Source organism: Erithacus rubecula (assembly GCF_903797595.1).
Source record: "Erithacus rubecula genome assembly, chromosome: 21".
Lineage (NCBI taxonomy): Eukaryota > Metazoa > Chordata > Aves > Passeriformes > Muscicapidae > Erithacus > Erithacus rubecula.
The window spans coordinates 3,877,284-3,904,822 of NC_136673.1; the positions used below are offsets into that span (position 1 = coordinate 3,877,284).

A 27,539-nucleotide genomic window follows, 5' to 3' on the forward strand; every position below is an offset into this window, starting at 1 on the left:
GCTATAATCTGCTTTTCTTCCTTTGGACCTCATTTCCACCTTGTAAATTCTATCTCTTTTGGGATGTGGGGACGATTCATGCAGACTCCAGAGTCAGACCAAGCGCCCTCGGTGTGTCCCTTGTGGAGCTGCTCCTTCTTGGAATTCCAAGGAAAAACACGGATTTCCCACCGGGCTGGGGACTGAAATGTTCGGTTTTAAACCTGTTGCACGTGGCACACAAAACCCCAAGGCTGGAGATCTTTCCCCGTGGTAATTTCCTTTCTTCCCTCCCACCCTGCGTTTTCCACAGTGAAAGATTATCTGTAAAGAGTATGATGTTTGTGTGCTATGGTTGGTGCATTTGGGGGGGAGAAAATAAAAACAAAAACAAAGACAGAATCCTTGTGCGCGGTTTGGATTAATAAATCCTCAGGGATGCAAAAACAGGAGAAGGAAACAAGCTTTGCACGCTCATCAATGCAATCAATGAGATTTGGGGCGCGTGCCCGGGAGTCACCAGAGCCGCGTCCCCTCGGCACCGCTCCGCGAACAACCCTTCCGAGACGCTTTTTTATTCCCTCCCAGCACATCCCCGCACTTTGCAGAGATTTCCCGGGGAGAAACGAAAGAACCGCGACCCTCCCGGGCCGGGCCCGACCCCCGCCCGCCGCGGCCCCTCAGGGCCGGGCCTTGTTTACCGCCCGCGCGCGGCCCCGCCCCCCGCATCACGCGACCTCCGCCGGCCGCAGCGCTGACCCCAGCGAGATCCCTCCGCCGCGGGGCTCCGCGGGGGCGCGGCGGCCGCGGGCTCGCCCCCCGCTCATCCCCCGCGGTGAGAACGGGCCGTGAGGCGGGAGGGGCGAGCAGAGCGGGGAGGGACCGGGAGAGAAGCCGGGCAGGCAGCGGGGAGCCAGGCGGTGAGGCGGGACTAGGTTGTGCGGCGGAGGGATCCGAGGGGCGAAGCGCTGTGATGGGAGGGGGAGGCAGGGCCAAGATGGCGGCGCCCTGTGGGCCGGAGGAGCCCGGAGTGGTAAACAGCTGAGGGGAGGAGAGGGAGAGGTGAGTGCGCCGGGCCGCCCCTCGCCGCCACCGCCGCGGCGACACCGGGGACAGCCGCGGGGACGGAGAGGAGGAGGCAGAGCGGAGAGATGAGCGGAGAAGCAGGGAGAAAGGGCTGGGGGAGGAGGCGGCAGGAGAAAGGGAAGGGGTCGGGGGATGGGGAAGGCGGGGGGGAGGGGGGTGATGTTCCCCCTCCGTCCCCTTCCCTGCTCCCCTCTGTCCCCTTTCCTTCCTTCCAGACAAACTCCGGGGGGCTCGGGGCGCTGCCTCCCCCCCGCAGGGTCCCCCACCAGCCAAAGCGCTGTTTGAATTCTTTTAATTTATCGGAAAAGGCTCAGCACCCCCATTGCAGGGACTGATTCCAGGTTTCCCCTGCCCTCATTACTTGCTGAGGAGGTTCCCTTGTCCGGGCTTGGGTATTAAATAAAGCAGTTAAAGTCTGTCCCCTCGGTGAGGAAGGCTTTTCTCATTTCCTTGCTCCTGGGTAGGTAATGTGAAGTCAGGATGTTGTTTACTTCTACAATAAAACATTTTGCTTCCTGTTATCACAAAGAACTTGGAAGGCTGCAGTTCTGAAGTTTTCACCCTTTGTTTGCTATAGATGCAGCCTCTGTCATTGTTTTATCAGTTTAGGCAGAGCTTCTCGCCTTGCCGTTCGGGCTTGGGGTTTTTTTCATGAATCTTTTACAAGGCAATGGGTGAAAGGAAGAACGTGCCTTAAAGGAATGTATGATTCAAAACCCCTGGAAATGACCCAGAAACCGGGATCAGGTTTTGTGTGCAGAACTCTTTCCAGAACTGCTGTTTCCAGAGAACCTTCCAGTGGGTGCTAATACAGGTTTTCATTCTTTGTGTGGTCTGATCCTGCAGTTTTCTGACATTAACTTCAGGGGATAGTTGTTGGAAATCTGTCAGAATGGAAGCACAACTGAAGTGATCCCATTAAGTGAACAAAATTCCTCTTCAATTTACATGTGTGAACAACTAGAAAGAAAATCTTTGAGAACTCTAGAAGTTTTAATAATCAGTGCAAATCTGGGGAATTCATCTGTTTGCTGTTGTCTTTGCTGAGCAGCAATCAGGTACTCTGCTTATCAGAAACAGCTATGCCACACTGAAGTTCTAAAATAAGTTTTAAAATCCTTTACTCAGTGAAAACCTTTTTTGCTTTGTTTTAGTTTGTTCATTTGTTCTGGCTTTTTAGCATCCCAGTTCAGCCAGGATACATTTGTGGGAAATTGCATGGACTTATACCCATGAAAATATAGTCAGAATATCTAATATGTCATGAGATAAGCTTTAATTAAAATGATTTTATCTCTGGCTGTGTTTAATCCTGACACTCTTTGTTACCTTTATGATGACTAAAAAAATCCCATTATTAATGGATTCCCATGTGAAATATCCTGGCCAACTGCAGATGTTTTGGTGTTTGCACAAATATTTGTTTTCAGTAACTATTTGTAGTTTAAAATGAATGCTGGCTCTATTTGCAGCTGGACTGCTGAGATGTTGACTTGTCCTGATTCCTGAAATTCTTCCAACTGCCAGGCACCTTCTTGTCAGTCCTGTCAGGAGCTGGGGATGTGATTCAGCCTCTGTGCAAATTGAATGGCCTGTAACACATGCATGGTGCACACACACACACAAATATATATTTGGAAAAGATACTTTTTCATTTATTAGGAAGAAATTCTTCCCTGTGAGGGTGGAGAGACTCTGGCACAGGGTGCCCAGAGCAGCTGTGGCTGCTCCTGGATCCCTCAAAGTGTCCAAGGCCAGGCTGGACAGGGCTTGGAGCAGCTGGGATAATTGAAGATGTCCCTGCCCATGGCAGGGGGTGGAACTTGAAGGTCCTTTCCAACCCAAACCATTCTGGGATTCTTCAATTATAAACAAATGAAATAATCAAAGCACTTTGCAGTGGTGGAAGCAGAGGAGGGCACCAGATTTTGTGGCAAGTTGCAGACAGGTGTGTATTTAAAATAAAATGTTACAGCTTAGTGTCTGGTATTATATGTTCATGTAGTTTAATAAACATAATGAAGACAAATAATGATGTTTCCTTTCTTAGCATAAGCATTTCTTTGAGTAGCACATTAAAATCCAGAGTAAAGTTCTTGCAGTGGTGAATTGCTGTCACTTTCCTGGGCATTATGCATGTTTTGTTTTTACTTTACAGTTACACATCATTTGCTATTGTTCTGTGTAATGCTGGGTTTAATTCTTGGAGCAGTTAAAATGCCTTGATGAGTACAGTAGATAGGTTGCAGTGGTTTCAATGTTTACTGAATTGCTGCCTAACTCTGTGAATATTTTAAAAGGTTCCTCTTGGGGGCAAAAAAAAAAAAATGCTGCAGAGATTTAGGAGTCTCAGTCCTCGTGTTAGTGCCAAGTTTAGAGCTCTCTGATCACCTGTTTGTAGTTAAAAGGATTCCATAGTTGGACTGACTTTCTGTGTGTAGTGTTAATTAAATTGTTCTAGAAAGCCAGGGCTTGTTCTTATTTATTTATTTGCTATTAATATATGCAGTTGTGTGTAGGGAATTGCAATTATTCCCTGATTCCTTTTAGTAGTTGGCTGGTTCTCCTGGTTTCTGCCAGAGGGTGAAGTGACAGCCCTTCCATGTTTGGGCTTTTTATGACATGAATTGTTTTTAAACAATTTTCCCTCTGACAGAAATGTGATGAGTAGCAATTAGCAATAGTATATTAGCACAGCAGAGAGTCCAAACAATCTTAAATATTGCTGAATATGATTTTCTCTCTTTGTTTGGGCTTGCTGGGTTTTTTTGTGATATTCCTGTTCCCATGTCAGTTAAGCACCTGTAACAAAGTACAAGAGAATGTGTATAATATCAACTATAACTATAAATAATGATTTAGATTAGTTATGGAATCTTGTACGAGATCTTAATATAACCAGGAAAATATTTACTATTAGAAGAAGCCAGACACCTTCATTCTTTAAAGATTAATAAATAAATTAAATTGATTGCATTGCCTGTTGTAGTGATCAGTTTGAAATGAGGTTTAGAATGTTTAGAGTTATTATTTCTGGGTTGGTGAAAAAGGAAATTATCAGCTGATTGCTTTCCTATGCCACCAATGGTTTTTCTCCCTGCTGGAACTTTTCATTCATTGCTTATGGCACTGGTATAATGGCAATGTTCAGTTTAACTGAGGGAAATGTAAGATTGGGCATGGTTAGGAAGCATAAAACAGGCTTCAGTTTTTGTGTGGTGGATGGGAGGGGGTGAGGCTCAGTCCTTTCATGACCAACATTTCAAAGATGTGAGTGAAAAGGGCTGCTGTGCTGTCAGTCTGAATTTTTCTTTGAACACAATCGCTGTAAAATCCTTCTGTCCTCATTCATGGCATTTGCCAAAGCAACACCTGGAGATGTGACCTGACCTTACCTGCAGCAGAAATCAGATGGAAAAGTGTAAATCTGGAGGTTCTGGTGCTGTGGTGTTGAAATCTCCTTTTCTCTTGGGGCACAGGGAGCAATAACCATTTACTGGCACACCCTAAATTTAACTGCTGCTTAATGAGGAGAGATAAAATGCTGCTGCTGATCCCCCTGCCCATCCCCCAGAGTGGGTGCTCCTGTGTGTGAATTTGGGTGTTGTTTCAGCAAAGCCCAGGGTGTGTTTGTGGTGTGTCCCCCTCCTCCCCACCCCTGCGAGCAGCATAACTGGCACTACCAGCTGCTTTTTCCTTTGGCTTGGGATAAAAATACACTGAACAGAAGAACATCTTCTCTTGACAGAAATACTTAGAGAAGTCATAATCTTTGGGAATATTCTGATGTCTCTTTATCTGTTTAGCCTTTTTCAATTAGTATTTCTACAGCCCTTTTTCTCGAGATTGTACCTTAAACTGTTTTGTGTTGTTAAATTAGCGACTGAAAAAAGTAAATTTAGACTTGGTTCTTGGCTTGTTGGTTTCTCCTTTCCTTCTATAATATGGCTCCAAAGCTGTATTGGTATTTAAATACTTTTTACTAAGTATATCTTAAAGAAAGTTCTTGAATGTAAGAATTGCTGTTGGTGTAGTATTAAAATGTTGCATTTTAAAAGGTATTTAAACAGACTTTTTCTACACCTTTCTAACTAAGTACTTTGGATCTTTTGTATAAAACTAGGTTTAAAACTTAGTAAATAGTCAGTGACTCAAATCACATGGAAAACTTACTTGTTTTAATCCTGTTAGCTGCAAGAATGGCTGCAGGGATGTGGAAATTCTTCTGCTGGGGGAATGATTGCAGTTCTGGGAATGGAGGCATTAGGGAGGCTCATCTTGTAACTGTGTATTTGAGCAGAAAGCCGTGCTGGTGATGTGATACTGTAAAGGTGTCAGGGATGTCCTGTTCACCACACAAGTATCAATTCCAGATACAAAATACCCTGACAGTCCCTGCTCATCCCGCTGTTTCACAAGGTGTTGGGAGCCCCTTAACCTGGCCTGTGCTTATCTACAAGATTTGAAAATCACATCACAAATTCCTGGTGGGACTGTGATAAATCACACTGACACCAGGAGCTGAACTTCATCTGCCAGGACACGACGTTTTCTGACTAAAAGCCTGTTGCCTGTAAACTACTTATTCAGCTGCCTTTGCCTGAGAAAAGTGTGACATGATTTAAGACTATTGCTGGAATTTCCTGGCTTGTTCATTAGTTTTAGGCACAGATTTGGAGCATCTCAGTCTTACTTAGAGTTTAAAATGATAAATGACTTTACCTTGGGAAAGCTGTGATTTGTTTTTTTAAAGTTGGGGTCATTTGTGTACAGTGGGGTGACAACATTGACTGGTTTGGTGTAACTTCAGATAAACTTCTGCCTCATGAGAACCCTGTGTGTAACATTGCCTCATTTTTAGACGTGCTTTGAAATACTTTTATTAATATTTTGAATACTTTTCTAGTGGAAACTGCTTCACTTTTAAGTGCTCCAGAGCACGATTGAGGAGTTGAAATAAACGATGCTGGATTTATTGGCACAAGGTCACTGCAGCCATCTGTTTTAGTCGGGGAGCTTGGGAAATGATCCGTTACCTACGTGTGTGTTATCAGCAGCTGAGCTCTCCTTATCAACCTCGCCCTTATCTGATGGCAGGTTTTGTTCGTGCCAGCACAATGCCACAAAGTTTGAAATCCTCTTACCTGCTCAGCATTCAAACCGGGGTTTTCCCCATCTGTTTGCAGAGGTGTTGTTGAGCCTGATTTCCGGGACCCATCCATGGTCTCTCCAAAAGTGTGTTTTATGATTTCACCCGGCTGCAGCTTTTCCTCTGGCAATGTCAGAATTTTGTTGAGGTTTTTACTGGTGTGGCAAAGATCTGGTCCAATATAACGGTATTGCTCAAGGAAAATAAGAAAAAAATTACTCTTTTCACTGGTATGAGATGGGAATCAAAGAGAATAGAGTTGACAAGGTTTTTATGGGGTAAAAAAAGCAGAGACTCATGTTTCTGCTGCTTAGTTCTCAAAACAGGTTTTGCTTGCAGTTGCTCTGGGGGTGTGTCCTTGCATCTCTTTTGTTAAGAAGACTTTAAACAACTAATTCATGTTGCTTAGGAAGCTGGTGAAATCACTGCTTAACCATAGCTGAGACTGTGTCCTGGTAGGAATTGAAGGCCTGTTTGAAAGATGTGTTCTCAGAAATGCAGGAGTAGATTCCTTGGAGTGAGCTGCTTCCCCATACATTGCAAATGCAGTCACTGAGTCAATTCAATATTATTAGGATTACTAGAAATGGATTGCTCAAGATGACTGAGAGAGTGGAAGGCTGACTTCTTAGGTTGCATGGATGTGTGGCTTTAAACCTTTTGAAAGGATGGTGTCACTCTGAGCATTGTTTGTCTTCTAAACAGTGAGTGCTTTGAGGAAGGACTTGAAGCTTTAGAGTCTGCACAATGTAGGGGAAAAAAACCCCAACCAACAAACCCAAACCAAAATCCTAAACCACAAATGCCAGCTCTCATTTTATGAAAAGCATAGATCTGTTCAGTTTTCAGTAAAAAGCAAACTTCCCTCACCCTAAGTCTCTGTTCTATTATTATCCAAGTCTCACTCACACTATCAGCCAGTTTTAAGTCTGCAGGTTTAGCATTTTGCCAGCATTAGACTAGAAAGGAAATAACATTGAAATCTAAACATTTCAGTGATCAGACTCTGCTGGCTGCTTGTACATGACCTGAAGTTTCATTTGGACTATTCAGTCGTGCTCATTGGAAACTGAGGGTGATTGGTTTTATGTTCTGCAGTGGTGATTACTGCAATGCTCCAGCCAGTTTGTTGCTACTGAAATGCCAGTTGGGAATGTGGTGCCATATTATCACCTTTGAATTTGCAATCAGTGCCAGGTTAAGTAAGCTGATGTCTGGTGCCACTAAGAAAAGTGACCTTGGGCAGTTCTGCAACTGCAGAGTGATATGTTGCAAATGACAAAGTTTACTGGTGGACATGTTAACTCCTGCTGTCCAGTGACTTTGTTAAACATAAATATTTAAGGAAGTCATATGTATATAGGTAATTACAGCATTATAATTTAAAACGTAGCAGTGATCTGTGGTCCTTAGCTAATGCCTAAAACAGTTTTGAATAGAATTTAAAGGCTTAAATTAATTACTGAATGTTCAGAATAGAGAAAAATCCTTTCTGTGTAAGATTCTACCTGCCATAAATAAAACTTTAGCAGCTTTTCAAGGGTCACAGTACAAAACCATGGTCTTGTGAAAACCACCTAGTTTGAGGTAATTGCACAGCTTAACCTGTGGACAGCTCTGGGAAGGGCAACTGCAGCAGCTTTTGGTGTTTTTCAGGCTGAGGGCTGACTGTCCTCATGCAGGGGGTTCACAACTCTTCTAAGTGTAAAACACTTAGTGATGTTCTGAAAACATACCTGGTGTGTTAAGGAAGAAATAAATTGTGCCTTTTCTTAACCTCGTTCTGGTTTTTTCTTTATTAGTGATCATGAAAGGTGTGTGGCTGACAGCATTGCAGACAGAAGCTCAGCTCATCCACAGAACAGGTGCTGTAAATACAACTGCAGTAGAAAAACAATTTTGTGTGTAAACTTGGTATGTGTCAGTCTTGCCTTCCATGGGGGAAGTGAAAAATGTATTCTAGCTTGGAGTGGGAGGGAAGAAGAAATCCTTACTGATAATATTAGGTGTTATTTAAAGCCAGATTTGTTCTTCCACTGGAAAGGTTTTGGTATAGGATTCTTCTGGACGAAATAAAAAGGGATTCATTTTGTGGTAGGTAGGTCAATGTGGCACCTGAATCCCTCTGGTGCTGTTACATAGGAAGATGCCTTTTTAAAAGCTTGAAATGGCTTTGATTTGATCCCACTTAGCACTGTGCAGCTGGCCAGTTGTTATCTGCACCCTGTTGCATTTAATACCTGCTGCAGCTTTTGCACTGCAGAGTTTGTGATCACAAATCCCACGAGTGAACCAAGGTGTGCTGTGCTGCTCAGGCTGTGTTTGCTGTGCTCAGGCTGCCCAGGAGCAGCAGCTGCAGCAGCCCTGCTTGAATTTCCCAACAGCTGCAGCCTGGCCATGTTACAAAGTCTTAAAGCTCAAATCTCTCAGGGTGCAACAATGCAGAGCCCAGGGCAGTGAATTCTTGACCTGGTCACAGGAGTGGAGGAGGATCTGGAGGTGTGTATTTTCTCCAGATTTTAGTCTTGTGCAAAGGATTGGAAAGGTGGTTTGAGGAAGAATTGCTGTAAGAACTGAGGAATGGAGGGATTCCAGGGAACCTTCTGCATTTTATTCAAAACTTTAGCTTCAGTTTGCTGACCTGGAGAGCAAATTAAAAAAAAAAAATATGGTGAGAGAATGATCTGATAGTCTAGATACTGAGGTCTTCTGCAAAGCAGATTAATGTCTCTGTGAAGAACATGAAAAAAACCCTGCTCATGACTCATTGGCTTTTTGGAAACTCTTACAGCTTTTATTGCAGGTGTGGAAACCCTAACAATTCTCTCAGTGTTAAATGGGCACTTGTGTGGAAAAGAAATAGGAGAGATGAGAGATTTTATATGGAAAGGGAAAAGTTCACTCATCTGCTGTCTCTTCTCTCCTAGTCTGGTAGAAAGACACCAATGAAGAACTTCCTGAAGTTTTAACCTCCCCATTCATGTCAGTACGTGCATCATGGCACAGCAAGGAAATGTTGGTGAGCTCCTCCCAATGCTGGATTCTCCAATTCTGGGTGTCCTGGAAGATATAACAGCTGCATTCAAGGATAATCTCATTTGTGGTATGTATCCTTTTGGGTAGTTTTGGGAAGGGTTTTGCTTTTACATCAATAAAGGTAGAATCATGTGGGTTTTTTTTTTTTTTTTGTGTCAAACACTGTCTTTGCAAATACAGCTTGAAAGAAACTCTTGATATTTGGGTTTGAAATTGCTTTAAGGATTGAGGCTTCTCTTCAGTCCATTGTGCTTAATGGCATGGCTCCTGGAAGGTCTGTTACATAATTGTTAAAACACTTACAGAATGACTGGCTTTTCCTCAGGCAGAGCCTCAAGTGTGAGCTGATGAAACTCTTTGTCAAGTGTATCTAGAAAAAATTAGGTGTCACCCATATTATGGGAACTAGTGGGATTTTGTTAATAATAATAAAACACCAAAAAAAAAAAAAATCCCAAACAACCAAAAAAACCCTACTCCCAAACAAAACAACAGATTCAGACTTTATGAAAATTGCTTGCTACTGTTGAGGCATCACTTGTGCTGACAGAGCCTTTTGAGAGCACTGCCAGTGTCCTTGTCCCTGAACTTGCTCTCCTTTATCTGCTGAAGGGAGAGAACATCAAGTCACTCCTGAACACTTCACTGGTAAAACACCCTTGCAGCTCAGCTACCTGTAGGGTTTTATGGAATTCTTGGTTGTTAAAAAACCTGGTTCCTTTCCCTGAGCTGAATGCAATCACTTGAATGGTTTGGAACCAGGAAATGTAGTTGAGAGGTCTCATTTTCCCAAAGGTCTGCTAAACACCAAGGACTGCTTTATGTTAGCAATTGTGTAATGGTTGCTTAAAAGTTCTGCAATGTCCTTGCAGCAAGTGCTTCATTTTTAGTATATTGAGAATGTTTTTGGGTTTTTTCCTTGCTGTCCCCAAACTGACAGACCGTGGGCCTATGCTTGTCAACAACCTGGTGGACTATTACTTGGAAACCAATTCTCAGCAGGCACTGCATATTCTGTCCACCCTGCAAGAGCCTCATGACAAGGTAAAAAAAAATCTTGTTATGGCAGATTTTAGCCTGGTATTGAAGCAACCTTTAAATAGCATCTGTTAAAACTCTAGGGGTTCCACTCTGGTGTAGAATTACCTTGCTGTAGAGATGTAATATCTCAGTAGTAAGAGTAGTTTAAGCTTTAAAAAAAACTTCAGAGGTCTCTGTTTCTTGTGTTGCTTAAATTGACCCAATTAAGCAAAGAACCTTTATAAAGGAAAGGGTTTGGAGGATTATTCTTATCTCTTTACAGTGCTCCTGCTGCAGGATGTGTCAGCCTAAAACAAATTTGGTATTTTGAAAGCAAGTCAGGATTTTAAATAGATTGGAAATGGCAAGACAAATTGGCTGCTGCCCAGACTTTTTTTTTATTATTTACTTACAAACATTTTGAAGTGCAGTGACTGCTTCTGGCCTATACAGTTTGCATTTGTCTACCAGTAGTCTCAAAGGTATTGCAGGGTTCTATTTCCTCTGAGATCTTGCCAAATTTGTAAAATGCCCATAGTTCCCATACTGACAAACTGCTGAATATAGACTGGTGAAAAAGACAATAGAGCTGTTAAACATAAATATCATTTTTTTCCTACCCCTCTCTGCAAAATCTTTTATCAGCATCTACTGGACAAAATTAATGATTATATGGGCAAAGCTGCTACTCGTTTACCCACCCTCTCTCTGCTGGGGCATGTGATAAGACGACAGCCATCTTGGAAACACAAACTTTCTCAAGCACCTCTCCTGCTTTCATTACTTAAATGTCTCAAGGTAAGAACTGGCAGTGCTGTCTGTAAAACACCTGATGTAAACTTGCATACAGATGCAAAGCATTTGATTCCTGTTTTGATGTCATTTAGTTAAGCCACAGTGTTCTTAATATCAGCTGAATGCTCTGTGCTGATGCTGTTATTGCTGACAATCTTGTTTCTAAAAGCCACTGTCACTGCGAGTGAGGAATGTTTATTTAAACTTTTCTGAAATAAGTTAAACACAAGAGGGCTCTTGGTGAAGTTGGTGGATATCCTGAATGTGAACTTAATGAGAAATACAGTAACTTCCCACTGGTGCAATATGAATTTGTGTGTCCTCTACCTGCTGTGTAGATGAGCCATGCAATGGACTATTCCCTGGTGAAATTACCTTGGAATTAGCAGACTTTCCCTTCTTAGCTACTGACTTGCTGGATTACAAGGAGGTAGCTGTTCCCCCAGTCTTTGTGGGTTCTTTTTCTCATCTGCAGATTGATCAGCTATAATACTGTACAGCACTATACCAGTGAATAAGGACTGAAAAGTGCTTTGAGACCTAGAATGCATTGTCAGTAATGGAATTTATGATGATAGTGAAGAATCCACATTAGTCATGAAGTCACATTTAAATGCACGATGCAGTCAGGTGCCAGCTCTCTTCAAAACAAAACCACCACAAATTTGTAATTGCCAAAGGAGCAGCTCCAGCTGCTATTACTGCAACTCCTGACATGCCTGACAAGATCTGTTGCCTTTTGCAGTGTGACTGAGGGAGGAGTGAAGTGTGTCAGAAAACTGCTGGGAGTAGGACAGAGATGTGGAAATGCTGAGGATGTGGACAGAGGGAAGGGATGGACAGGAAATGTGCTCTGATAGTATTTGTGACTGAGGGACAGTAGAGGCTGTAGACACACAGAGGAGGATAAATCCCTTAAAACTGGTTGTCCCATCAGCTTGAGTGGCTCCTGGGAGATATCCAGAGAGCTCAGCAGCACCTGCCCACAGCCTGACCTGTGCTCTGTGCACCCTGTGCTGACAAAGCAGAGGAGCTACCAAAGAAAATGTGCATTCAACTGAGGAAGCAAGGAAAGAGTTTGAACATTTGCTGTGTCCTTTCCTAAAATCTGATTCTCTCTTCCTGTTTCATCCAGCCAAAGGTTTGTATTGCCACATCCCTTTCTTGTGGCACAAGCCAAGGTATTTTAGTAATTTTTAATTAGTAGGTGTTCTAGTTTGTTTGAATTACTGCTGGGTGAAATTTCCAGCAGGCAGTTTTAGTAGAAAAACTTTTGACCCCTGTGTTGGTAACTGGCCAACACCCTTGAACACCCTGATCAGATCTGCAGTTTCTGAGCCTCTGAATGCTGTGTGTGTTTAGCTCTGGGAAGGAAGGAAGGTGCCACATAAGATGCTTCAAATACCACTAATTGTTTTTACTCAGCTGTGGAACTGTGGTGATGTTCCCTTTTTAACTAAGCCAAGTGTTTATACAGAAAAGCAGCAGAGTAGGAGCAAGAATCCCAAATCTATTTTTATTTCAAGTTGTTCTGTATGAAAAAAACTCAATAATCTTGGATCATTAAGTTCTGGTAGGTTTCAGAGGGACTGTTTCAATAGAGAACTTTTTCCATGATGATGATTCAATGTTCACTTCATCCTTGGAAAAAATTAAGTTCGACACATTTAACTAATGCAGGTTTTTTCCCTTCTTGCAGACTGACACAGATGTAGTAGTACTCACCACAGGTGTCCTAGTGCTAATAACCATGTTGCCAATGATTCCTCAGTCTGGCAAACAGTACCTTCATGATTTCTTTGGTATCTTTGGGCGTCTCTCAGCCTGGTGCTTGCAGAATCCAGGTGAGATTTCAACTTTGTTGCATGCAGTTGTGGTTTAGCAGTATCCTTGTGACTTGTGTGCAGTTGGTGAGCACATTCTTTTGTGAGACTCTTAATGGTCTGAGATTATTTAAACAGAGAAAATGATGTGTTAAATCCACAAGCTGTTCTGTACTTTGAGAGCATGGGGGAGTTCTTTGCTCAGAATTTAGAAGTCTCTTAGAATCTTCCATGTGGTGCTGCTATTGCATGAAATTTGGCTGAACCAAAGTACTGCCCTAATGACAGTGAAAAGCAGAGACTGATCTTAGTGGAGAGAAAAGGGAAAATGCTAATGTTTGAGGCAGATTTTTGGGGAATTTGATATTCCCAGATCCAAACAGGAAGGGGAAAGAAGTAACATATATAAGAGTTTATTTTAATGTGCAACTATCAGTAGTCATGGAGGTTGATAAAACTGGTTTTCTCAGAGCCCTGACTTTGCTGAATTTGTTGTAAGGGGTCTGATGTCTAACACCAGCAGTATCTGTGACTGTGGCTCATGGCTGAATGAACAAATGCTGTGTTAAGCACATAGAGCTGCTATTTAGAGAGCCATTCTGCATTGCAAGTAGGATTGGAACTTCTGAGGTGAATACTAAGATTTGTCTGCTATGATTGCTTTTGGTGGCTACAAGCTTTTAGTTTTTACCTTTTGCAGTGAAACAAATCTTAGTTTCCTTTTTTAATCAGTCAGTCAGCTCACTATCTAGAGGAGTTTCAGGTTTTAACTTGAATAAAAACAAAGCTGTGTTTTGAGAATGACAGCACTCTGGTTGAAATTAATGGTCCTTATCTTAATTTCTGGGTTTGCTGTGAGCTGATGACTAAGTGTTGCTTGTTTTCTGAGAAGACTTCAGTTTCACTAGGGATTATTTGTACCTCAGAAAACTTTTTCCAGTTAACATTTCAAATTTAAAAGTACTTTGCTTACATTCTTAGAACTTTTGTTCTTTTCTCACTACCTTTTCCAGGTCATGTGGCAGAGATTTATCTTGTCCATCTTCATGCCAGCGTTTATTCCCTCTTCCATCGTCTTTATGGAATGTATCCTTGCAATTTTGTCTCCTTTCTGCGCTCTCACTACAGTATGAAGGAAAACCTGGAGACCTTTGAAGAAGTAGTCAAGGTAAAATGCTGCTCATTTGTATATGATCTGAGGCAAAGAATTTATAGCTATATATTCCAATTTAATACAATTCATTTACCAATTCAGCTGAGGGCCATTCAACAAAACAGTAAAAAAATGAGAAATTTAACTGAAAGCTCATTTGGGATCAACTTTTGAAGCTGTGGAGATGTGTATTAACCTTATCTGTTGAATGTAACTTCCTGAACTTTTGGGATCAGTATTTTGCTCATCAGTTTTGTGTGGTTTAGTGCCATCCAAAGGTGCTGCACTGATAACAAGCCCTTCTTCTTCCTCCCAGCCAATGATGGAACATGTGCGAATTCATCCAGAGTTAGTGACTGGATCCAAGGACCATGAACTGGACCCACGAAGGTATTATATGTTCTCTCTGCTATGAGGAAAGGCTCAAACTGAGCAGCTTTCTGTGGGGTTATTTCAGAAGGTTGCAGCAAAACCTTTTCTGTCAGCAGCAGTTTGTGTGGGGGTGTTTTGCCACACAGTTTTGTAGGTGCACCAGGTAAACATGTAGACTTTCCTCATCCCAGCTTACAGCTGGATGAATAAGCAAAAATTGTTGTGAAAGGTCATTGACAACAATGTTGGGGTTCTAAATTAATTTTGTGTCTGGGATGGCATCTGTCTTCTACTTTACTTTATCTTATTTTTATGACTTAATGATCAAACATCCTCATAAAGATCTAAAACAGTTTGCCTATAATGAATAAAGTGAAACTGTCAGAGCTGCTTCATTTGCTGAAGGTTTGGGTCATATTCCTTGGGTTTCTTGAAGTATTTGATGGGATTTAAGTGTTTAAAATGGATTCAGTGTGTCTTGTTTTGGTACCTAGATATTGGTTCATTTAACAGATCAGTTCTTTTAACAGGTATGTGTTAACATTATCAGCTGTCTTAGTTTTCTTTAGCAATAGGCTCATTTGCCTACAGCAGCACCACTTGCTGCTTTTCTCTTGTCTCCACAGGCCCAGCCACTGAAGAGGAGAATTTGACTCTTGTTGCTGCACAGTAGTGCTCTTGCCCTGCTTTTCAGAGCCACTAGGAAATCACTCCTAACTGGGAACCCATTGAATGTCACAATGCTCAATTTTGCAGGGGGGAGGGTGGCATCACTCAGGAGCACAATTGGCACAAACCCACCAGTGGAAGCCTTCTGTTCTGGTATCTTGGACAGAGTACTTTACTTTCCAAAGCAACCCAGCCTTTAATAGACAGCCTTCTGGGCTTTCTCTTCTTTACAGTGAACTTCCATCCCTGAAATATTGGGCAGATCTAATCTGGCTGCTTAATTTAGTGAGAAGTAGTGTTCAGGATGAAGGAGGTAGTAATAGTAAAAAACATTCCCCAAATTTGGGAGGAAAAACACAGATCTGAAACTGGCATTGTAGCCAGTTGTTTTCTTAAATAATACAGATTCCCCCACTGCTGGCATGTCTAAATTTTGTCTACCAACATCTGAGTGTAGTTGAGCTGATTTCTACAGCTGCTGAAGCTCAGGATCAACCAAGTCTTCGTATGCTGTTCCTCCTTTCCAGAGTGCTTCATGGCAGACCTTTATGGATCTCTGTGTCAAAGCAGTTTGTCTCCTCTTTGAGACCCATTCTCACAAGTCATCTGGTTGCAATTTCTGTCTGGTGCCTTGTTCCAGTTTGGCTGGGAGCATGCAAAGCTGCCTGGAATAAACGAGCCATCCTACAAGCCAATTCCTCCTATCTCCAGGAACTCTTGTTTTTAACAATAATTGACTAACTTACTCTTTTGGATCCAAAAACTGTCTGCAGGTGGAAAAGACTAGAAACTCATGATGTTGTGATAGAATGTGCCAAAATCTCCCTGGACCCTGCAGAAGCCTCGTATGAAGATGGTTATTACTCTGTGTCTCGGAAACTCTGCACAAGCTTAAAACATCATCAAACTGACCCCAGTGCCAGCTCTTACATTGACACACAGAGCAACTATGGTAAGACCTGCCTGATGGCTAATCAATACCCAATTGCTGGAGGAGAGCTGGCCCTAGAGCAAAGAAACCCATGTCACTTATTACCCCACTTAAAGGCTGATTCTTAAGCACTAGAAAATAAGCCATCATTAAAACAATAAATACATAGATTTATTTTATATGTGCAGGTATAGTGTGTTCTTAACATTGTCTCTTTATCCCCTGTCCTCCCTACCTCAAAACAAGAAAAAAAAAAAAAAAAAGAAAGCTGTAGTATAATATATTCAATCGATATTTTCTTGGGCTGGAAGAAAAGTCTCTAGCTACAAATGTATATGTTGAATGGATTTGAAATGCTTTGATTAAAAGTCTTTAAGTCCTAACCAGAAGAATCTTGGGTTTGTATTTGATGCGTTGGATGCTTTGGAATTTTGATTTTCTCTTTTATTTAACTTTCAGGGACTTCTACCCCATATTCCACTCCTCGGTTAACACTATCACAAATGCCAGGGCAGCTACCTCAGATTCTGAGCCCACAGTCCACGAGGCTGTCAACTGAGCCACAGCAGGTAAAGCAGGAGATGAAGCCCAGCAAGTTTTCATCCTTTGCACTTTCACAGTTTCTTGTGCCAGTCTTAAAAATCCATAGTTTTGAGCTGTGCTGTGAATTCTTCAGAAGTTGGTGTTCATTTTATGTTTAATCTCTTCCTGATTTCCTGTGTGAAAACCTGGATCCAGGTGCTTCACATGTTCCTTTTCTGAGCTCTGCTGTGTTGTACTCTGTGCACAGGTCACCATCTGGAGCCCTTCTGCAGTGTGTGGTATGACCACGCCACCGACGTCCCCCGGCGTTGTCCCATCAGAGTCATCCCAGTCTGCATCACAGCCCTACAGCAAAGCTTTTGGCACATCTGGTACGTGCTGCAGTTTGGAATTAGGCCTTCCAGGTTTGTTTTACTGGAAATTCTGGCTGTAAATTTTACTGGCAGTTTTTAAATGGGAATGCTGTATCATGCCAGTTGATAAGCTTGAGTGATTACTCCTGTGAACTGAGTATCTCACCTAGAGCAGTGCTGATGCAAACTGAGAGGAAATCTGTGAATTCAGTGCCAAAGTCTGAAGCAACTGTTGGGAAACTGCACGTTTGTGTTGATAAACAATTGAAAGAGATTTAAGAAGTAAATGCTTTGAGATGGTGTTTAAATGTACAATTCTACACATACAATGTTCAGCTGAAAGGAGGAAGGGGAAGCCTGCTGAGAGAGCTTGTGTTCCTTTTCAGCAGGGGGGAAAGGAACACCTTTGGGAACACCAGCCACATCTCCTCCTCCACCCTGCACTTCAGATGACTTTGTGCATGTTTCACTCCCTTCAGCTGCTGCCACACCTCCTAAAAAGGTATTACAAAATTCTTCTGCTGAAATGAATCTGGTTGGTTTTTTTTTTTCACTTGCCTTAATGCAATGACCTTAACTGAGAAAGAAAAATCAGAGTAGGTGCTTTATAAAAAAATTTTGCATTTCACTGCAAATACTCTTCTAAATGTAGACAACTATTGCCACTTCCAGCTGCACAGTTGTCAATGAAATCTAAGGCAATTTATGTGTTCTGGGTTTCTTTTGTTTTCCAGGAGGACAAACCAGATTCTGGGAGGCCTTTACTGTACCGACAGCAAAATGTCATAAACAGCGATAAATCATTGGGTAAACTCCATTTTCCTCTCCCTATTACTACAGCCTGTTGTAAACAACTCTAGTTTTTATTGACACTTGTTCCAATTCCCAAACACTTTTCCATAGTTTTTTTTTTCCCTGAGTTCTTTGTAGTTCCAGGATCATCCTTAACCTGTGATTCCACTTAAAACCTTCTTGTGATGGTTCTGATTTCAGTTTAACTGTCCATGTTCAGAAATGGCTTGAGATTTTTTTTACCTTGCTCTCCTGCATATTTAAAGATACAAATATATACTGAATGCTGAAAAAGGATATTTATTGTTATAAAGGCTGATTGTTTGAGGATGATTATTAGAAGCAAGTTTTGCTTCAGCAAGTTATCTGTCACATGTCTGGATCAAACTGTAAGGCTGCATATAAGAATAGATATCATCCTGTCTCTTAAAGGGCTTTGGAAAAACTTTGTTTTCTATCTACAGTTACATTGCTGTACTTGAACCTATTTTAAAGTCCTGTGAAATATTGAAATCAATAGGTTGAGAAACTCAACTTTCAATAGGTAAATGTAGATTCCATTTTCCATTCTCTGTCATCTACCTCTGTGACAGCTGCAGAAAGGGATTTTTGGAGTATTTGAGAATTCTGTGCTGTGAATCTTTACCATCATGATAGTGAAACTTAAAGCTGGTTTTCCATGGTGTGGTTGTGTAGTATCACTGGAATCTGAATATTCTGAATTCCAGGTTACAAACAGGCAAAGTTTTTCACTGAGTTCCTGATCTGTGACTGAGCTGAGTATGAGATTTCCATCCTGCAGTGTGTGTTCCCACAACTGCTGTCTCTGTTTTGATCAGTAGCCACATATTGGCAAGTTTCTATTACATAAGAGTGCAAAACTTCTCTTTTTTCAGGCAGGTGCTGTGTCCTTGTGGAGCCAGCTCAGAAGCTGAAGGGGAGGCTAATGCTAATGTGGAATTAGAGCAGTCACAGTGCACACAGGACACCTTACTTTATTTATTGAACGGGTTAAATTGCAAACAGCACATCCTTCCTCACAGAGGTTGTGCAATAGCAAATGTTAAGTTTACAAAATTACCTTTTGGGGTTAGGACTGACCTGTGACTGATCTCTGAACTTCCACATTTTCCATGTGGAATGGGAGTCAGTTACCTTCCTCTTCTGAGGGAGCATCTGAAGGAGGCACAAGCTTTTATTCTGAGGACCTTGCAGCAGTAAAAAACTTATGTTTTATGCTATGCTAAGGCTGGAATCTGTACAATTAACTTTTTGTTTTCTGTTTTTTTTTTTTTCAGACATACCCAGTAGTAAAAGTTCAGTAACCTTAAGTGATCTTCCAGAGTTTTTAGGTGGGTTGTCGTTTGAAGATAGCGCTGAGAAGGACAGAGAGGAAGGTAATGTCTGCTCTCCTTACCTACACCTTAGCTAAGAAAATGTTTGTCCTGTTGAAAGACCAGATGCATCATGATGCTCCCCCTCTCCTCAACAGATGCAATATCTAAAGAGATCTCAGAGATCACGACCGATGCTGAACACATGGTGCCTAGAGGAGGATTTGACTCCCCGTTTTACCGCACAAACGAAAGTCTGTCCGGCTCGCAGAAGAAGACCCACTCAGCAGCCTCCAGTGTTCAGGGACACAGTCAGACCTCTGAGCCTTTAACATCTCTGGACAAGCCTGGGCCTGAGGGTGCACGGGAAACACCCAAACAAACGTTTACTCCCATAGACAAGCCCTGTGGAGGCCCTGGAGAAAGCCCTGCTGGCAACAGGGAAGGAACCTCTGGGGAGCCGAGTATTCTCACTCCCAGCCCTTGTAAAGTACCAGCACAAAGGAGAGTGGTGTTTGGGAGTGGGCAGCCTCCCCTCTATGAGCACCTCTTTGAGGTTGCATTACCAAAGACTGCCTACCTCTTTGTTGGCAAGAAGACTGAGGAGCTGCTAAAGAAAGCCAAGGGAACCCAGGATGAAGACTGTATGTCCTCGACTTCTCCCGTGGAAGTGCTGGACAGGCTGATTCAGCAAGGGGCAGATGCACACACTAAGGAGCTGAACAAGTAGGTGACTGATAATCTTACTTTGCAGAATTTATTGTTAGTCTTTTTTTGTGCTGGCTTAATTTTAAGCTGTTCTGGAAAAGCAGCTGCGCAGTTCCTCCCTAATCTTTTTATACCAACTGACCTTAATTGTTCTTTTACCAGGCTATAAGCTCTTTTGAGGTGAATATTCCATTTTCTTACTTAAATTTACCTGTTAATGCTGCATTTTCTTTTTTCAGATTGTCTCTGCCAAGCAAATCTGCTGACTGGACTCACTTTGGAGGTGAGGAAATTTCTCATTTCATGTTTTGGCAATCTGTTCCTCTATTATTAGACTTGCTTAAACAGTGACCTGCATACTTTTTGCTTGTGGGTTTTTAACTAATGCTGCAGAAAGATGATGCCCTCCACTAAGTCATGGTTCATCTGCTTAGCAAATAGCTGTGTTCCAGAGAGATGAGCTGCTTTTTTCATCTTTGAAAAGTGCAAAATTCTAGTCACTTCTGCTTTTGACCATTTCAGCCTTGATAAGCTTCAGAGTGCTGCTGGTCATCTGACAGATCCTTGCATCTTCTCTCTGCTCAATGAATCTAAAACTGATTGTCTTTCTTGCTTATTTATGTGTCTGTGTCTTAGTTTTGTGCTCTTGAGGCTTCTGTGGTGATGGTGGTTTGGCTTTTTTCTCCTTAAATCAAAGGAGCAATCCATTCGAGGCGTATATCCATTGCTTTGAGAAAAATATTTATGATTTTGTGTTGGAGATCAAATAAAGCAGAGAGTGCAGCTGAGTAACCTCTTCTGTCTCCCACTACAGGTTCTCCCCCCTCAGATGAGATTCACACCCTGAGGAACCAGCTGCTCCTGCTGCACAACCAGCTGCTGTACGAGCGCTTCAAGAGGCAGCAGCACGCGCTGCGCAACCGCCGCCTGCTGCGCAAGGTCATCAAAGCCACGGCTCTGGAGGAGCACAACGCTGCCATGGTGAGCAGGCACACAGCTCCACCAGCCACTGGGACACACTGCTGCTGCTGCAAGGCTTAACTGGCCTGCCTGGTGTCTTTTGGTGCCACTCCATTAACAAAGGAGCTTCATTTGTCACTTCATTGAAGTTGGCGTTTGTGGAGTGACTCGATGGGAGTTCTGTGCTCTGTCATTATGTCAGAAGTTTGTGTTTGACTGCAGGCAGCTGAATCCTTCATGCTTGACCCCTGCCAGCACTTGCCTTTGGGTAGTGATAAAGCTTCCTTGTTAGTGGAGTGGTTGTTCAGTGTCTGGCTAAACACCTTACTTAATTTTTCATAAAATATTGTCCTTTTGCTTCTCAAATGAGGACTAATAGCAAAAGCTTTGAAAGCTCAAGTGTTGTTTTCCAGAGTTGTTCACTGTGATAGAATTTGAAGATGTAAATGCACTGAAGGATGTCTCAGTACAGATTTAGGTGTGTTTCATAGTATATTTTCATGTTGCAGCTAATTCCATCAACAGTTTCACCTTCTGATAATTAACTACAAGAACCAAAAATAGACTTCCAATTCGGGTTTGGAAGATGAGCTGTTGCTTCAGCTCTGAGGCCCAAGTCCCTGCTGAAAGCATGAGAGGCAGTGAAAAAATAGGCTATTGCTCATTGTGCCTTTGAATGTGGCTGTGAGTTTTCAGTCTGTCCACTTGTATCACCATTTCATCTCCTTTTGAGCCAAGACCAAGGCAAACCCCAAGAGTATTGAGAATATGGCTCTGTATAAAATATTTTGTGTGTGGAAAAGATGTTTTCCTGCATGCTGGTAATGACAGCTTTGCTTGGCTGAGCATTACATGTCCTAACTGCTAACCAGTTGTCTTGTCATGTGGGATTCTTAACAGAAAGATCAGCTGAAACTGCAGGAAAAGGAGATCCAGGCCTTGAAATTAAGTCTGCAGAAAGAACAAGCAAGGTACCACCAGTTTCAGGAGGAGCATGATAATATTGTGGCTCAGCTTCACAGCCAGATCCGACAGCTGCAGCACGACCGGGAGGAATTCTACAACCAGAGCCAGGAATTGCAGGTATGAAGCATCAACAAATTTGTTGTCTACTCACTGGTTTTAAAAATAACCTTCTTCATAACAAGGCATGAAATATCTGAGAGAAAGCTGCACATTTTTATTAAATATGTTGTCTTGATTCAGAATAAGATAGTGCATAATTGAAAGTGTTTAACTTAGTATCATCCTTTTATAGTTTTGTTCTGTCCTGTGTTCAGCTTGAAAATAGGAAAAGACAAGTTCTTAGTTGGTTTGGTGGGGTCAATAACTTGATTTCCAGTGCTGGGGATTTACAGCCTCCCAGCCCTTTGTCCCTTGCTGTCCTCAGTGAAATTTCAGAATCCTGAGTAATTTTTTTGTCACTTGAACAGACCAAGCTGGAAGACTGCAGGAACATGATAGCAGATTTGAGGTTAGAGTTAAAGAAGGCAAACAACAAGGTGTGTCACACTGAATTGCTGCTTAGCCAAGTTTCTCAAAAGGTAAGAAAATAAGTGTTCCCAGGGTCCCTTTTGGGTCTTTTTGATTATTTTTAATCTGATAGTTTTCATCAGGTGCTTTCTTTCTTGATCTGAAAGAAGACTGTGCTGAGTTCCACAGAGTTTGATACTAATTGCACAAAAACAACACAGAAAAATGTATTTTGGTGAAGAAACTCTTAACTCGGTTAAGAACTTCTGAAACTTCTTGCTTTGGTTTTTTCCACAGCAGGGGTTTGCAGATTGAGCATTATGAATTTGTATTAAAACTCTGCTAAATCTTGATAACTGAGATATATTGTTTCTATCATAAGTTGAATGGAAATGAAAAATTCTTTATGAAAACAATTAATTTAACACTTAACTACCTATGATGCATTGAATTTTACCTTTGTTTCCCTTCTTTATAAAAATGCCTTGTGAACAATGCCTGTCAGCTGTGACTCTCCTGCTGAACTGCTCATCCCAGTTCAGCAGAAATGGATTCTGTTCCATTTCCCTTCCCAGCTTTCCAACAGTGAATCAGTGCAACAGCAGATGGAGTTCTTGAACAGGCAGCTGCTGGTTCTTGGGGAGGTCAATGAGCTGTACCTGGAGCAGCTGCAGCACAAGCACACAGACACTACAAAGGTACCACTGCAGAGGACTTTTGGGGAGATTTCCTTGAGGTCATCATCCAGCAGTTCCCAGCCCTGAGCTCAGAAGGAAAGGCTTTGTAACTTTTTGTTCCAAAGTTGATTTTTAGGGATTTGATTTTATATTTGAGCTTCTGTTCAGATGTTGTGTGCCCTGTGGGTTTGAGGAATATCTTCAGTGCCCCTTCTGAAAATAAGAAGGAGTTGTTGGGGTAGACCTGGGGTCAGTTTTAGCCAACTGATGTAAATTCTTAGCAATTTTTTTCCCAAAGGCCAAGACTTTACTGTGCTCAAATATAACTGACAGCAGATTGTTGGTAAAACAATGCAGGGTAGTGCCAGAATTTGTGGAAAGATCTTAACGAGAATTTTATGGGTTTTCATGAGGTGTTACTTTAAAATGAGCATCTCAACCTTCCCACTCAGTCATTTTCCTATTAAAAGTTACCAGTAACTTCACTAAAACTTCTGTGGTTCATATGGTTTTACTTCCTGACTTCAAAGAAACCTTTTTCTAATTAGAAGCAAGTAAATTACACAACAATCTAACTGTTCCTGCGTGAGAGCACGTAATTAAAGAAGGTGAATAATGCACTGAGAAAAGTCTTCACTGGTATTTAATGAAGGTCATGTTGGAAAAATGGATTTAAAATAGAGTTTGTCTACTCTAATCCAGTGCAGAATTGGCAAGAGTGCTTTGATGAAAAGAGGTTTTCATAAGGAACATTGTGTTAATAAATTCCAGTGATGTGTAGTTATTTTAATAGTGTACATCCTCAGCAGGGCTGGTTTTCTATATCTGTTTTTAGAAATGCTGCTTTTATTCTGGCTTGCTTTAAAATGTGCCTATTTATAACATCAGAAACATGTCTAAACACCAATAAAAATAACACAGGATCAAATTATACTTTACCATTGTGTTGTTTGCTTCGAGGAGGTTGAAATGTTGCACGCTGCTTTTCGGAAAGAACTGGAGAAAGCAAAGTCTTGTGTTCAGCAGCAAAGCCAAAGGCTGGATGCTTCCCAGAAAAGGATAGCTGAACTGGAATCTCAGCTTGCAAAAAAGGACCACCTCTTCCTGGAGCAAAAGAAATACCTGGAAGATGTTAAAATCCAAGCAAGGTATGGGCTTTCTGTGTAATATTTTAGCTGTGCTTTGACAGATGCACTGTCACAGCTGAGGCAGAATCTGGAGATTTTGGACATTCTGGTTTCTCTCTTTGCTCAGGGGTCAGCTGCAGGCAGTAGAAAGCAGGTACAAGGCCCAGAAGAGAATCACCCAGGCATTTGAGCTGGAGATCTTGGATCTGTTTGGGCGGCTGGAGAAGAGCAGCCTACTGAAGAAACTTGAAGATGATAAAACAGAAGCAGCTGAAGCAGCAGAAGAAAGGTGAGGGTGGTGGTGTGAAATCTGCAGGACCCTTGTGGGATTATTGTCAGTTTTGGATTTAAAAACAGTGGAAGTTGCATAGCTGAGTGTTTGACACATCTGGTTACCCTCTGTCCCTCCTGCTTTGCCCTAGAACTGTGAAAGGAAACCTATTGAAATACATACCCAGAGGTAGAAAGGGAAAGCAATCAAAGTAATCCATCCTGGTCAGTATTTCCCTCTCCTCTGTTTAATTGTTGTGATTTCCTTGACACTGTGTCCTCTTTCTTCCCCAAGCAGGCTGGATTGTGGTAATGAAGATACAGCAGGCCACAGTGAAGAAACAGTGGGTAGAAATGGAGAGACCAAACCTCCCAGCACCCGAGGCAGCAGCAGCAGTAAGGGGGGCAGCAGCAGCGAGCTCTCCAGCCCAGAAAAACCCCAGAACCAGAGGCTGAGCAGTCGCTGGGACACATCTGTGTTGCTGGAGCCCTCGAGCACTGTCCCACTGACTGTAGGTTCACTCCCCAGCTCCAAGAGCTTCCTTGGAATGAAGGCACGAGAATTATTTCGCAACAAGAGTGAGAGCCAGTGTGATGAGGAGGGGGTCACCATCAACAGGCTGTCTGATGCCCTAAAGACTGAACTATGTAAAGATCCAAGCATGGAGTCAAAGGCCCCTCCAAGCCCCGATAACCTCTCGCCTAAGCTCCAGGAAAGCAGTGTTGGACAGCTTCATATCATGGACTACAATGAAACTCATCATGACCACAGTTAAAGAGGAAGATAGTCAATCAGTGTTATTTTCATATTCTTGGCATAGAACAGGAGGCGTGAGTGCAAGTTTAACTAAAAGCTTTTATGTTTCTTTGGTCTGAGCAGTGGCTCATGCAGCGGAGCAGGATCGATGGCCAGGAACGGAAGGAGGCTGCTGAATGAATGCAAAGTGGATTTTTGGGTCTGGAATTGAAAATGCCCAGCCTAACTCTTGCTTCTTTCTCAAATTCAATCCTTAGCAGCGTGTACTAATTTGAAGGGACAACTGTTAGCATTTGCAAGTATTTTTTTCCCTTTCTCCCTGTCCCCAGTTGAGTGGCTGCGTTTATGAACTTGAGTGCAATATGAGGCCAAATTAACATTTGTGAGTTTACTCTGAATGCTTTGTATTTCTTTGCAAGCTTCCCATTTAGAGCAGTCGGTTGTGCTGCCTGTCCAGGTTACTTCGGTTCCTTTCATCCTGGAAAGAAGCAGCACTAGGATTTCCAGTGCATTTTCTTTTTTTGCCTGTCCACTGTCCCACATCCCTCAGAGCCCAGTCTTCATTAAGTTGGAGTCTGAATACCCAAATGTTTAAAGAACATCGTACCTCTGAAAAATGATTCATTCACCCTAATTCATGATCATTGTTTATATTGTCCTTAACATTTCCTGAGAAGTTACATTTGAAGAGACAAAAAGGAACTGGAGCTTGTAAGGCAGAAGAGACCATAAATGCTGAAGACTTGTTGAAACACCAGCTGCAGATCTCCTGGGTGTTTGAAGTATTTGCCTGACAGACTGTGATTGACCTCACACTGGTTCATATGGGAAAGCAGTTGGGGTGGGAGAAGAGGGAAGAGGAAGTTTTTCTCAAGTAGGGAGAGCATGCAGAACATGGAGAGAGAATTCCAAGATTATGAAGATATGCAGAGGAAGATTTGCTTCTCTAGTCAGGGAAATGTGCTGCCTCACCCTTCTTCATAGTTCTGCTCTTTGTTCCTGGTCTGAGCACAAACCCCATGTTCTGAGTCCAAGAAATTGGCTTCATTCTTCCTGTGAATAACCTTTCAGGCTTGACTTGGAGAACATGGTTTCCTTTCAGTGCTCTCCTATTCAGATTGCAGCACATTTTTGAGTTCAGCAGTGTTAATTTGACTCTAGGTCTCTCCCCTTCACCCTCATCCTACTTCCTTAGATGACAAGGCTGAGGAGAAATCCTGCTCACACTGAAACCAGAATCCTGGAGTGAAGCCTTTTGGTGTTAATCATGTTTTAAGTCAATTATGAGCCTTCTGTGAAGGAGGATTGTGGGATCAGGGCATGTCAGTGGTCAGACTCAATCTCCTTCATGGCAGAGCAGGGCCTGCTGTTAGGAAGGCAGTGCTTGTTTTAAATGTCCCACGTGCTGGGTCCAGCTGTACTCAGACGGTTCAGGCTTCACACTTCCCCTGCATCACACGTGGCCTCTTCTAAACATTCTGTGGGTGGCAGCTGCTGTTTAAGAACCACCTCACATAGAAATCAAGTCCAAGCACACTTGCATTTGTAGTTCAAATCCCTTCTTAGCCCAGGTGGGAACGAGGCTGTCAGAGCAGCTGGTGCTGGGCTCATTCCTGACAGGACTCGTCCTCCCATTCCCGCCTCCTCCGTAACTCCAAGGTCTGAATACATTTCTGCCTGTCTTAAATTATTCTCCGTGTCCTTTCAGTTGGTCAGTCCAAACTCTGAGAGTAGAGGTGAACTTCAGTGGTTGTGTCAAAGCTGACTCTGCATGGAGTAGAGAGTAGAGAGTTGGTTGTAAGTGACAGCCTGGTTTTGTCGGCGTCTTTAGGCTTTCTCAGACGTAGTGGTAGCAAACGTGGTAGCGCGTGTTTTGGTGAGATTTGGAGCTTTCCTGCCCCTTTCCCTCTGGATCCCAGGCCTGGCAGTGAATGCTTTGCACACTGATGGGCCAGCTCAGCTGGGAATGTTGGAGGAGCTCATTCCCAGATCTGGCATTCCCAGGGGAGGCAGGTTTTGTGTCAGTCTCAAAAATGCCCTGGCAGCAACGCAAGCTCTTTGATAAGGTGGCTTTTTTTTTTCTTCTTTTAAACAGGATTTTAGCACCAGGATAGTAATGGAAACCACTTTAGGTTTGTTTATGGACCACAAAGATTATGGAGGAACAAATTTTGCAATTTTCTTTCCTAAGTCTAAAAATCATGGATCTGCTGTATGTAGTTAACTTGCAGTTTGTTTGAAGGGGTCCCATCAGTGAAATGGAAACAGATTTTTTTTAACTGACTGCTTTTAGTTAAATCTAAAATTGCTGTCTTTGTCAAGTTAATCTGTTCCCTGCCTCGCTCTTTGTAAGCATGTTAAACAATCCACATTAAATGCCATAAATATGAAATACGGGGAAATGGTACAATCGTAAGCTAAAGAGAACTTAAACCAAAAGGAGGTTTTGCTGTCCTTATTAGAATGTTCTAAAATGTCAAGGCAGTTGCTTGTGTTTAACTGTGAACAAATAAAATGTATTGTTTTGCACTA

General features: G+C 42.3%; 1 protein-coding gene across 10 annotated transcripts; it reads left to right on the forward strand.

Annotated features, from left to right (window-relative positions):
* The first annotated feature begins 889 nt into the window (after positions 1–889).
* On the forward strand, positions 890–27,539 carry TSC1 (TSC complex subunit 1). Of its 10 annotated transcripts, none has more exons than XM_079324586.1 (23): positions 890–1,041; positions 8,017–8,128; positions 9,142–9,317; positions 10,191–10,294; positions 10,916–11,068; positions 12,765–12,909; positions 13,902–14,056; positions 14,358–14,431; positions 15,856–16,034; positions 16,473–16,582; positions 16,804–16,927; positions 17,296–17,411; positions 17,644–17,716; positions 19,000–19,098; positions 19,194–19,761; positions 19,983–20,026; positions 20,558–20,724; positions 21,604–21,786; positions 22,137–22,247; positions 22,752–22,874; positions 23,814–24,001; positions 24,108–24,269; positions 24,546–27,539. In XM_079324586.1, the coding sequence occupies exons 3-23, from the start codon at positions 9,212–9,214 to the stop codon at positions 25,024–25,026; spliced, it is 3,465 nt and encodes a 1,154-aa protein (XP_079180712.1). In that variant the 5' UTR covers positions 890–1,041; positions 8,017–8,128; positions 9,142–9,211; the 3' UTR covers positions 25,027–27,539. The 10 variants fall into 10 exon arrangements, with proteins under 10 accessions (XP_079180712.1, XP_079180709.1, XP_079180713.1 ...); XM_079324583.1 differs by having other exon boundaries at positions 8,017–8,079; XM_079324587.1 differs by having other exon boundaries at positions 8,017–8,079; positions 24,549–27,539.

What these genes read in the sequence shown, in the direction of transcription:
- TSC1 (XM_079324586.1), top strand. Translation starts at nt 9,212, where the DNA reads ATGGCACAGCAAGGAAATGTTGGTGAGCTCCTCCCAATGCTGGATTCT. An exon ending in CCTTTGAAGAAGTAGTCAAG is followed by an intron (nt 14,057 to 14,357) that starts GTAAAATGCTGC and finishes TCTTCCTCCCAG; the next exon opens with CCAATGATGGAACATGTGCG. An exon ending in CAAAGCTTTTGGCACATCTG is followed by an intron (nt 16,928 to 17,295) that starts GTACGTGCTGCA and finishes GTTCCTTTTCAG; the next exon opens with CAGGGGGGAAAGGAACACCT.